Raw genomic sequence first — 12,449 nt, 5'->3', positions numbered from 1 at the left:
AAGGAGCAGAACAATGAAATTGAGTCAAAAAAAATATTTAATCAATTTTGAATTCAGGCTGTAACACAACAAAATGTGGAATAAGTCAAGGGGTATGAATACTTTCTGAAAGCACTGTATATACTCGGAAAAATGAGCTCCATATCACAATTTGGTAACACTTCCTATTGATACCTTCTTCGTAATGCATTAAAATAATTATGAGCTATGCATAATGCATTATAAGGCTGTATAATGCCTTATGAAGCAAAGTGTTATAATGCCCTCATGCTGTTCTCATCGCGTTGTAATGCATTATAAAGAGGAAGAGGGAATTCATAGGGAATGTTATCCACAATCATATAAATAATACTAGAAGGGTTTTTTGTGTGAATATAGTAGCCTAGAGAGGGAAAATGTCTGTCACTGAAACGAGTTGGGGAGAACAGCTCTTTGTTCGCTTCACAACATCTGACTCATGACTACTGCCCCAGTGTTTGGAATCACATCTTCTCCAGACTGATCCCGGAACACAGAGGCCTTTTTGTGAGTGGGCTAGAGAAGAACCTACTGTAATTGCCTTAATGGAAAGAGCAAAGAGAAAAACTTATTTACAGCACACTGCCCTTATGTATAACATATCATTGTCAGTACAGGGCAGTTTCTTTCCAGTGGATTACAAGGTTGTATTCATCAAATTCATACAAATCAGTTGCGCTGTAGGTTTCCTTGTCATGACATGTTTCAAGAACTAACTGCAGATGTTTGAGGATGAAAACTGCACAATTAATTTTGAGGATTGTGAATTGATCGATAAATAAATGTTAATAAAAATAATAAATTTTTCAAGATAGAGTGATAGTCATTAACAGTGCCAATGTGAGTCAAAACAGGTTGAATATCGGATGAATGTCACTCCTTCACATCCACAGTAAAGCACTGAAAACAGTGACGCACATTTATATAGGGCGGCAGGTAGCTTGTGCCAGTAACCGAAAGGTCGCTGGTTCTAATCCCCGAGCCGACTAGGTGAAAAATCTGTCTGTGCCCTTGAGCAAGGCACTTAACCCTAATTGCTCCTGTAAGTCGCTCTGGATAAGAGCGTCTGCTAAATGACTAAAATGTCAATGTAAAAATATCACATATGGTGCGCATTTGTACGTGAAATACGAGTACCGTCACTGGAACATCCTTGCTTCCTGCCTCTGAGAAGAGAAGCTCCAGCTTGACAAGGCAGACGGACACATTCATCACTCGTGAATCTACGCAGAGATAACAAAAAACACTCCCAAAGAATGTCCCGTCCTTTCCTCCAATCTCACGTTGTTTACGTAAACCTGTGACGCACTGCGTCCAAAACAGCCTTCACGCCAAGGAAAATATACAGCATGAAACAGACCACAACCTAGCTTGTCAAAACACAAGGAGAAGACATGGACCTCGGTTGTCAAAATAGTAGACCTTGTTGGTTTGCTGTTATCTGAGTGTTCCCTGGCGTTCCAGAACTTCCATCCCTAACCCGTCCATTTCCATGGACTGGGATGATAAAACCATGAGGGAAAACCGTGAGGCAAAGTCTGAAAGCCGTGAGGCAAAACACAGTAGTGGGCGGCTTGTGGTGCCAGTTGGATGGATGGATTCACATATTACAGCCTGAGTGTGCCTGCCAGCAGTGCCAAGACAGAGAGTCGGCAACATACGCCTCCACTTGGCTACTGCTTTCTCCAACTTCCTGTTTATCTGGAAGTTGGCCTGAGGCGTGACTCAGATTTAATGCTAAGACACAGAGAGCTTCACCAGAGCATTAGGCTCTGATATCTTTGGCTATGATTTCAAATGCAGGTTAGACAGATATCTTAGCCCTTATGCTAGTCTCTCTTAAGACATCATATTGAGGATGTGTAAGACCAGTCCTATGAAACAGTTAGTTTGCCTCACAGGTCAAATAAATATAACTCCCTTTAACTGTGTTATTGTGCTATCAGAAAGTATACACACCCCTTGACGTTTTCCAAATTTTGTTGTGTTACAGCCTGAATTTAAAAATGGATTAAATTGAGATTTGTGTCACTGGCCTGCACACAATACCCCATAATGTCAATGTGGAATTATGTTTTTAGAATGTGTTGAGTCAATAAGTATTTGTTATGGCAAGCCTAAATACGTTCAAGAGTAAAACACTTGCTTAACAAGTCACATAATAAGTTGCATGGACTCACTCTGTGTGCAATAATAGTGAGTGTTTAACATGATTTTTGAATGACTACCTCATCTCTGTACCCCACACATACAATTATCTGTAAGGTCCCTCAGTTGAGCAGTGAATTTCAAACATAGATTCAACCACAAAGACCAGGGAGGTTTTCCAATGCCTCGCAAAGAAGGGCACCTATTGGTAGATGGGTATGAAACAAAAATATAACTGTTTGGCCATAATGACCATCGTTACAGTGGGGGAAAAAAAGTATTTAGTCAGCCACCAATTGTGCAAGTTCTCCCACTTAAAAAGATGAGAGAGGCCTGTCATTTTCATCATAGGTACACGTCAACTATGACAGACAAATTGAGGAAAAAAAATCCAGAAAATCACATTGTAGGATTTTTAATGAATTTATTTGCAAATTATGGTGGGAAATAAGTATTTGGTCAATAACAAAAGTTTCTCAATACTTTGTTATATACCCTTTGTTGGCAATGACACAGGTCAAACGTTTTCTGTAAGTCTTCACAAGGTTTCCACACACTGTTGCTGGTATTTTGGCCCATTCCTCCATGCAGATCTCCTCTAGAGCAGTGATGTTTTGGGGCTGTCGCTGGGCAACACGGACTTTCAACTCCCTCCAAAGATTTTCTATGGGGTTGAGATCTGGAGACTGGCTAGGCCACTCCAGGACCTTGAAATGCTTCTTACGAAGCCACTCCTTCGTTGCCCGGGCGGTGTGTTTGGGATCATTGTCATGCTGAAATACCCAGCCACGTTTCATCTTCAATGCCCTTGCTGATGGAAGGAGGTTTTCACTCAAAATCTCACGATACATGGCCCCATTCATTCTTTCCTTTACACGGATCAGTCGTCCTGGTCCCTTTGCAGAAAAACAGCCCCAAAGCGTGATGTTTCCACCCCAATGCTTCACAGTAGGTATGGTGTTCTTTGGATGCAACTCAGCATTCTTTGTCCTCCAAACACGACGAGTTGAGTTTTTACCAAAAAGTTATATTTTTGTTTCATCTGACCATATGACATTCTCCCAATCCTCTTCTGGATCATCCAAATGCACTCTAGCAAACTTCAGACGGGCCTGGACATGTACTGGCTTAAGCAGGGGGACACGTCTGGCACTGCAGGATTTGAGTCCCTGGCGGCGTAGTGTGTTACTGATGATAGGCTTTGTTACTTTGGTCCCAGCTCTCTGCAGGTCATTCACTAGGTCCCCCTGTGTGGTTCTGGGATTTTTGCTCACCGTTCTTGTGATCATTTTGACCCCCACGGGGTGAGATCTTGCGTGGAGCCCCAGATCGAGGGAGATTATCAGTGGTCTTGTATGTCTTCCATTTCCTAATAATTGCTCCCACAGTTGATTTCTTCAAACCAAGCTGCTTACCTATTGCACATTCAGTCTTCCCAGCCTGGTGCAGGTCTACAATTTTGTTTCTGGTGTCCTTTGACAGCTCTTTGGTCTTGGCCATAGTGGAGTTTGGAGTGTGACTGTTTGAGGTTGTGGACAGGTGTCTTTTATACTGATAACAAGTTCAAACAGGTGCCATTAATACAGGTAACGAGTGGAGGACAGAGGAGCCTCTTAAAGAAGAAGTTACAGGTCTGTGAGAGCCAGAAATATTGCTTGTTTGTAGGTGACCAAATACTTATTTTCCACCATAATTTGCAAATAAATTCATTAAAAATCCTACAATGTGATTTTCTGGATTTTTTTTCCTCAATTTGTCTGTCATAGTTGACGTGTACCTATGATGCAAATTACAGGCCTCTCTCATCTTTTTAAGTGGGAGAACTTGCACAATTGGTGGCTGACTAAATACTTTTTTCCCCACTGTATGTTTGGAGAAAAAAGGGGGGCAGCTTGCAAGCCGAAGAACACCATCCCAACCGTGAAGCACGGGGGTGGCAGCATCATGCTGTGGGGGTGCTTTGCTGCACGAGGGACCCCAAGCATACTTCCAAAGTTGTGGAAAAATGGCTTAAGGACAACAAAGTCAAGGTATTGGAGTGGCCATCACAAAGCCCTGACCTCAATCCTATAGAGAATTTGTGGGCAGAACTGAAAAAGCGTGTGCGAGCAAGGAGGCCTACAAACCTGACTCAACTACACCTGCTCTGTCAGGAGGAATGGGCCAAAATTCACCCAACTTATTGTGGGAAGCTTGTGGAAGGCTACCCGAAACGTTTGACCCAAGTTAAACAATTTAAAGGCAATGCTACCAAATTGTCACGCCCTGGCCTTGAGAGGCCGGTCGTCTTTAGTTGGTTTGGTCAGGGCGTGAGAATCTATGCTAGAAATTCTATGTTTATGGTCTAGGTATTGTATTTCTATGTTTGGCCGGGTGTGATTCCCAATCAGAGACAGCTGTCGCTCATTGTCTCTGATTGGGGATCATACTTAAGTAGCCTGTTTGCCTACCTTAGTTGTGGGATCTTGTTCCGTGTCGGCTTGTATGTGTATCGCCGGAGGACTTCACGCTACGTTGTTTATTGTTTTGTTGTATGTTTATTGAGTAAATAAACATGTTCGCATACCACGCTGCACCTTGGTCTGACCCGTCTCTCAACGATCGTGACACAAATACTAATTGAGTATTCCCAGTCCTGTACGGCCCGTCCCTGCTCCTCGCACCAAACCAGTGGTGCGTGTCGCCAGCCCGGTATGCCCTGTATCTGCTCCCCGCACCAAACCAGTGGTGCGTGTATCCAGTCCGTTACCGCCCGTACCTGCTCCTCGCACCAAACCAGTGGTGCGTGTCGCCAGCCCGGTACGCCCCGTACCTGTTCCCCGCACCAGGCCAGTGGTGCGTGTTCCCAGTCCAGTACGGCCCGTCCCTGCTCCTCGCACCAAACCAGTGGTGTGTGTCGCCAGCCCGGTACGCTCCGTACCTGCTCCCCGCACCAAGCCAGTGGTGCGTGTTCCCAGTCCAGTACGGCCCGTCCCTGCTCCTCGCACCAAATCAGTGATGCATGTTGCCAGCCCGGTACGCCCCGTACCTGCTCCCCGCACCAGGCCAGTGGTGCGTGTCTCCAGTCCGGCCCGGCCCGTGCCTGCACCTCGCACCAAGCCAGTGGTGCGTGTTCCCAGTCCGGTATGGCCCGTGCCTGCTCCTCGCACCAAGCCAGTGGTGCGTGTTCCCAGTCCAGTACGGCCCGTCCCTGCTCCTCGCACCAAACCAGTGGTGTGTGTCGCCAGCCCGGTACGCCCCGCACCTGCTCCCCGCACCAAGCCAGTGGTGCGTGTTCCCAGTCCAGTACGGCCCGTCCCTGCTCCTCGCACCAAATCAGTGATGCGTGTTGCCAGCCCGGTACGCCCCGTACCTGCTCCCCGCACCAGGCCAGTGGTGCGTGTCTCCAGTCCGGCCCGGCCTGTGCCTGCACCTCGCACCAAGCCAGTGGTGCGTGTTCCCAGTCCGGTAAGGCCCGTGCCTGCTCATCGCACCAGACCAGTGGTGCGTGTCCCCAGTCTGGCCCGGCCCGTTCCTGCTCCTCGCACCAGACCTGTGGTGCGTGTCTCCAGTCCGGCCCGTTCCTGCTCCTCGCACCAGACCAGTGGTGCGTGTCTCCAGTCCGGCCCGGCCTGCTCCACCGGTGCCTGATCCAGCTCCGGTCGGTTGCTCCACTCCGGAGCCAGAGTAGTCCGCTCCACCGGTGTCCAGTTCAGTTCCGGTCAGCGGCTCCACTCCAGAGCCAGAGCAGTCCGCTCCACCGGGTTCAAGTCCAGCTCCGGTCAGTGGCTCCACTCCGGAGCCAGAGCAGTCCGCTCCACCGGTGCCTAATCCAGCTCCGGTCAGCGGATCCATTCCGGAGCCAGAGCAGTTCGCTCCACCGGTGCCCAGTCCAGCTCCGGTCAGCGGGTCCACTCCGGAGCCAGAGCAGTCCGCTCCACTGGGGGCCAGTTCAGCTCCGGTCAGCGGCTCTACTTCAGACCCAGAAGTAATCCCCTCTCCAGGGTCGGGGACTCCCACACCAGGGTCCAGACAGGGCTTGGTGCATCGCAGGGGGATTGCCGATCCAGACCATGACGTCAGCCCCTCTCCAGGTTCGGGGTCTCCCACACCAGGGTCCAGACAGGGCTTGGTGCATCGTGGGAGGAAGGAGAGGGGAAGCATCGCGCCGAGGTCCAGACCAGACCAGACCAGGGAAGCAACGGGGAGGCAGAGAGGGAGAGGTCGTCACGCCCGGAGCCTCCGAGGCTGAATGCCCACCCGGACCCTCCCCTAATGAGTCAGGTTGGTGCGGCCGGAGTACGCACCTTTGGGGGGGGGTACTGTCATGCCCTGGCCTTGAGAGGCCGGTCGTCTTTAGTTGGTTTGGTCAGGGCGTGAGAATCTATGCTAGAAATTCTATGTTTATGGTCTAGGTATTGTATTTCTATGTTTGGCCGGGTGTGATTCCCAATCAGAGACAGCTGTCGCTCATTGTCTCTGATTGGGGATCATACTTAAGTAGCCTGTTTGCCTACCTTAGTTGTGGGATCTTGTTCCGTGTTGGCTTGTATGTGTATAGCCGGAGGACTTCACGTTACGTTGTTTATTGTTTTGTTGTATATTTTGTTGAGTAAATAAACATGTTCGCATACCACGCTGCACCTTGGTCTGACCCGTCTCTCAACGATCGTGACACAAATACTAATTGAGTGTATGTAAACTTCTGACCCACTGGGAATGTGATGAAATAAATACATCTGAAATAAATCATTCTCTCTACTATTATTCTGACATTTCACATTCTTAAAATAAAGTGGTGATCCTAACTGACCTAAAACAGGTTATATTTACTAGGATTAAATGTCAGGAATTGTGAATAACTGAGTTTAAATGTATTTGGCTAAGGTGTATGTAAACTTCCGACTTCAACTGTATGTCATTATGGGTTATTGTGTATAGATGGGTGAGAAAAGATATATGTTTAATCCATTTTGAATTCAGGCTGTAACACAACAAAATGTGTAATAAGTCAAGGGGTAGGAATACTTTCTGAAGGCACTGTAGATTGTGAAATATACATCAATAAAACAGAATTAATAGAGATGTTTAAAATGCACAAAGTTACGTTCTTTACAGGTTATTTTGCACACAATCACTGACAGCATACAGTGCCTTCAGAAAAATTAAACATTTATTTTTGGCCTTGTGTTTTAGGCTATCGTCTTGCTGAAAGGTGAATTTGTCTCCCAGTGTCTGTTGGAAAGCAGACTGAACCAGGTTTTCCTCTAGGATTTTGCCACTGCTTAGCTCTATTCCGTTTATTTTAATCCAAAAAAAAACTCCCTAGTCCTTACCTATGACAAGCATACCCATAACATGATGCAGCCACCACCATGCTTGAAAATATGAAGAATGGTACTTAGTGATGTTTTGTGTTGGATTTGCCCCAAACATAATGCTTTGTATTCAGGAGAAAAAGTGAATTTCTTTACCAAATGTTTTGCAGTTTTACTTTAGTGCCTTATTGCAAACAGGATGCATGTTTTGGAATATTTTTAGTATGTACAGGCTCCCTTCTTTTCACTCTGTCATTTAGGTTAGTATTGTGGAGAAACCAAAATGTTGTTGATCCATCCTCAGTTTTATCCTATTGCAACCATTAACTCTGTAATGGTTTTAAAGTCACCATTGGCCTCATGGTGAAATCCCTGAGCGGTTTCCTTCCTCTCCAGCAACTGAGTTAGGAAGGACGCCTGTATCTTTGTAGTGACTGGGTGTATTGATACACCATCCAAAGTGTAATTAATAACTTCACCATGCTCAAAGGGATATTCAATGTCTGCTTTTTATTATTTTTACTCATCTGCCAATAGGTGCCCTTCTTTGCGAGGCATTGAAAAACCTCCCTGGTCTTTGTGGTTGAATCTGTGTTTCATATTCTCGTTGTCTCTGATTGGGGATCATACTTAGGCAGCCTATTGGCACTAGTGGGTTGTGGGATCTTGTTCCGTGTAAGGTATGTTGTGTGTGCTACCTTGGACTTCACGTGTCGTTGGTTTATTGTTTTGTCGTGTGTTTATTCAGTGTAAATAAACATGTACGTATATCACGCTGCGCCTTGGTCTGACCCGTCCTTCAACGAACGTGACAATATCCATAGAGAACATAGAAGGTGGAGGCCATGGCAAGTGGTTAAAAACTGTGGTCAGACATGGGAAACCATATCAATTAGAGCTGCATTTATGCATGCAAATGGAATGCTTCTGATAAACCTTTAGGAATTCTCTAAAACACAATTGTTTTATTTTATTTTTGGAATTAGTTTTTGAGATTACCATTGTGCAATGTGTTTGTGTACTAAATCAGAATACAAGTCAGAGCCTAGCACAAAGCTTCAAGATTCAAAGCAGGGCACCAAAATACAAGAGAGGCTGGCGGTTTGGAGATGAGTTTCACAGCTCCCTATCCAGTATCCATATATTTACATTTACATTTTAGTCATTTAGCAGACGCTCTTATCCAGAGCGACTTACAGTTAGCACATACATTATTTTATTGAACCCACAACCCTGGCGTTGCAAACGCCATGCTCTACCAACTGAGCTACATCCCCTGCCGGCCATTCCCTCCCCTACCCTGGACGACGCTGGGCCAATTGTGCGCCGCCCCATGGGTCTCCCGGTTGCGGCCGGCTACGACAGAGCCTGGATTCGAACCAGGATCTCTAGTGGCACAGCTAGCACTGCGATGCAGTGCCTTAGACCACTGCGCCACTCGGGAGGTATTGACCAACGCACTCACAGAATAGCTGTGAGTTGACCAACGCACTCACAGAATAGCTGTGAGTTAGAGCAGAGTGGAGAAGCACGGTAAAATGGTGTCAGCGGTGGGATCTCCTGACAGTAATCCAATGTGATTTACAATATTGACCAGTGGGAAAGCTTTTAGTCCAACGGTAAGTGGAATTCGACCCAAATGTTGTTTGGAGATTGTGGTTGGGTTGAAAGAATGTTGTGTATATGGCAGCCCTTTACCTTTTGTGAGAGTGCAAACAGAATCGGTCCAGGTCTGGTTTCTCAGACTTTCAGAACGGTAAGAAAAGCAGTTCCATTGTCATTGCTTTCATAGAACGAGGGTCAAAGCAAAGGCTTTTCGTGTGTGTGTGTGTGTGTGTGTGTGTGTGTGGACATGGACTCACCAGCACACGGTCTCCCACTCGAAGGTCCTTATCCCCACCTTTCTTGACCGAGCCGCTGTCGGACATGTTGGAACCTGACTCGTTACCCGTCTTCACAGAGCTGTTGAGCATGCCCTCCCTGAGTGGCATGACCACACGCTGACCAGCAGGCGAAGCACCATTGCCACCATGGAGCGTCAGGTTCTGAGCTGTCAGCGAATCAGTGGAGTGGCCTTCGCTTCCGTCGCCCACCGGTTGCCGGGTGAGCTTGGAGGGGCGCGTGAAAATGCCCTGGTGGGGCTGGCACTCAAAGTAGCGCACGCCGCCCACAGAGCCATCGTTTTTGCCCAACAGGTCGTTGAGGACCACCCCAGCCCACTGTCCTGGGGCGAACTGTGTCTCTCCCAGGTAGGCAATGACGCCCGGTTTGACCCCGTTGACCCAGACACGTTCGCCAACCACGTAGTCCCCAAGGACGTCGTCCCCCACTTCGGATGTCTTGGAGCTTGACTTGTCTGAGGCATTGCTGCTGGGGAGTGGGGAGATCTGCTTGTGTGGGGAGTCTGTGGAGGTAGAAAGAGATAAGAGTATGGAATTCCTATTTACATTCATTAGGTTAAAATCACATAATTCCTGTATTCATTCAAATGGCCATGGATCTACAGTATGGTCTTTGAATACAATGCTCTAAAGCAGTGTAGGCTATAGGAACAAATGTGCTGAAGTGGGGTGATAAAAGGCGATACATACAGGTCTACAAACAAATAATGTGAAAAATAATAAACAAAACAATGTAGCTAGTCTAGAGGATTAATATGTTGTGTTGTATGCAGGTTACAGTCCAGTATTCTCATGCACGCAACGTAAACTCCTGAAATAAGGAATTCAGGCATCATACACACAATGCTCAGTCTGAAGTAGTCACTTCTCCAGTAACCATTTATCCAATTTCATCAAATCACATCACATCACATCACAAAACAGATCGGCGAAGAATCTGCCGTGCTGCATCCAACACAACAGTGGAGTTAATGCAAGGTTAGGCTTTGCTCTACATCCTATTGAAAACTGGGTCAGTGAGATTGTCTCTAATGCACTGATGATTAACCTTGCGATGCTGTGCCACAGATGCGGTGCTTTGCTGTTTGGCACATGCTGTTTAGATGAGCACTATCCATTCTGGTGAGAGACACTGGAGCTGTTAACTGTAGCAGGGCACAATTAGCACGTGGTCTGCTGTGCTGGCTGCACTGTAATGTGTGTGTGTGTGTGTGTGTGTGTGTGTGTGTGTGTGTGTGTGTGAGTACAGTTGGTGCCAGGACTGTCTCTCTGACACCCCAGGAGTTGGGGAGAGGGCCCAATGCCTGCTTTTATGCCCCAATTGCTCCCATATGTTGTGAGACTGATAGACATGGTTGCAAAATGGTACTAGAGAGAACAAAATAATGTGGTTTTTAGTTTTACCAATATGCATGATAATTGAGTTTTTAAATTTAATGGGGTCTTACAATGGCATTTATGGAGGTATGTTCTCCCGCAGGAATGTAACATTCACCACTTAGAAACATTTTGTTTTGTACCACATAGGGTTGTACGATATGGGCAAAAAATCAAATTGCGATTAATTTTACAAAATATTGCGATTGCGATTTGACTTGGGTGAACTGTTGGAATCATTGAAATAGAATGATTTATATTAAGAAGCAAAGTGGAAAGCAGCATCTTTCTTGTTTGAAACAATCTGTTGACTGCATTTGACCTAACAGAACAGCATGCAAATGTATAGTGAATCTAACAGCGAGGAGGAGGAACTGTGCTGCTTGATTGACAGGGGGTGGGGCTTGGTGTATGTGGGAAGCAGACACAAGAGAAGAGGGAGAGAGACGACAAACATAGTAAACTATAAAAATTGACATTACACACGGCTTAGTGGCGTTTCAAAATATTGCATGCGATATGGATCTCTTGTGATATGGATATATCCTATGTAGTGCACTACTTTTGGCCAGGACCCATAAGTCTCTGGTCAAAAGTTGTGCACTATTTAGGGAATAGGGTGTCATTTGGGATGCAATCCCTGCTTCTAACAGCTACTCTCTCTGGCCATGACTAATGTGTGTTTGTACAGGCTTTAGAAAAGCCCTATTAAATCTCAACTTCCACTATATTTGGCCTGCTATAGAAAAGGGCATAGCATACGATTTTCAGTTGCTAGAGTCATTTAAATAAGATTTAAACCCCAAATACAGTGAATTAAAATGAGACGATGAAAGGCACTTGTACCCTTCTTATTTCAAGTTACTACACTGAACAAAAATATAAACACAACATGTAAAGTGTTGGTCCCGTGTTTCATGAGCTGAAATAAAAGATCCCAGAAATGTTCCATACGCACAAAAAACGTATGTCTCTCAAATTTTGTGCACAAATTTGCTTACATCCCTGTTAGTGAACATTTCTCATTTGCCAAGATAATCCATCCACCTGACAGGTGGTATATCAAGAAGCTGATTAAAAAGCATTATCATTACACAGGTGCACCTTGTGCTGGGGACAATAAAAGGCCACTCTGAAATGTGCAGTATTGTCACACAGCACAATGCCACAGATGTTTTGAGGGAGCGTGCAACTGTCATGCTGACTGCAGGAATGTCCACCAGAGCTTTTTGCCAGATAATTTAATGTTCATTTCTCTACATAAGCCACCTCCAACGTCATTTTAGAGAATTTGGCAGTAAGTCCAACTAGCCTGACAACCGCAGACCATGTGTAACAATGCCAGCCCAGGACCTCCACATCCCGCTTCTTCATCTGCGGGATTGTCTGAGACCAGCCACCTGGACTGCTGATGAAACTGTAGGTTTGAACAACCAAAGGATTTCTGCACAAACTGTCAGAAACCGTTTCAGGGAAGCTCATCTGCATGCTCGTCGTCCTCACCAGGGTCTTGATCTGAGTTCAGTTCGGCAACGTAACCAACTTCAGTGGGCAAATGCTCACCTTCGATGTCCACTGGCACGCTGGAAAAGTGCGTCCTTCACAGATGAATCCCGATTTCAACTGTACCGGGCAGATAGCAGACAGTATGTATGGCGTTGTGTGGGTGAGCGGTTTGCTCACTCACACGACGTTGTGAACAGTATAC

General features: G+C 46.2%; 1 protein-coding gene across 4 annotated transcripts in view; it reads right to left on the bottom strand.

Annotated features, from left to right (window-relative positions):
- clip2 (CAP-GLY domain containing linker protein 2) overlaps positions 1-12,449 on the bottom strand; it is a 59,198-nt gene that overhangs the window by 32,436 nt on the left and 14,313 nt on the right. For all 4 annotated transcript variants that reach the window (XM_041893713.2, XM_041893715.2, XM_041893714.2 and 1 more), the window contains exon 3: positions 9,326-9,867. In XM_041893713.2, coding sequence (XP_041749647.1) covers positions 9,326-9,867 — 542 coding nt within the window. The remainder of the gene's footprint in view (positions 1-9,325; positions 9,868-12,449) is intronic.

This window comes from Coregonus clupeaformis, chromosome 13, assembly GCF_020615455.1.
Source record: "Coregonus clupeaformis isolate EN_2021a chromosome 13, ASM2061545v1, whole genome shotgun sequence".
Taxonomy (NCBI): Eukaryota; Metazoa; Chordata; class Actinopteri; order Salmoniformes; family Salmonidae; genus Coregonus; species Coregonus clupeaformis.
This window is presented reverse-complemented; position numbering and strand designations above follow the sequence as displayed.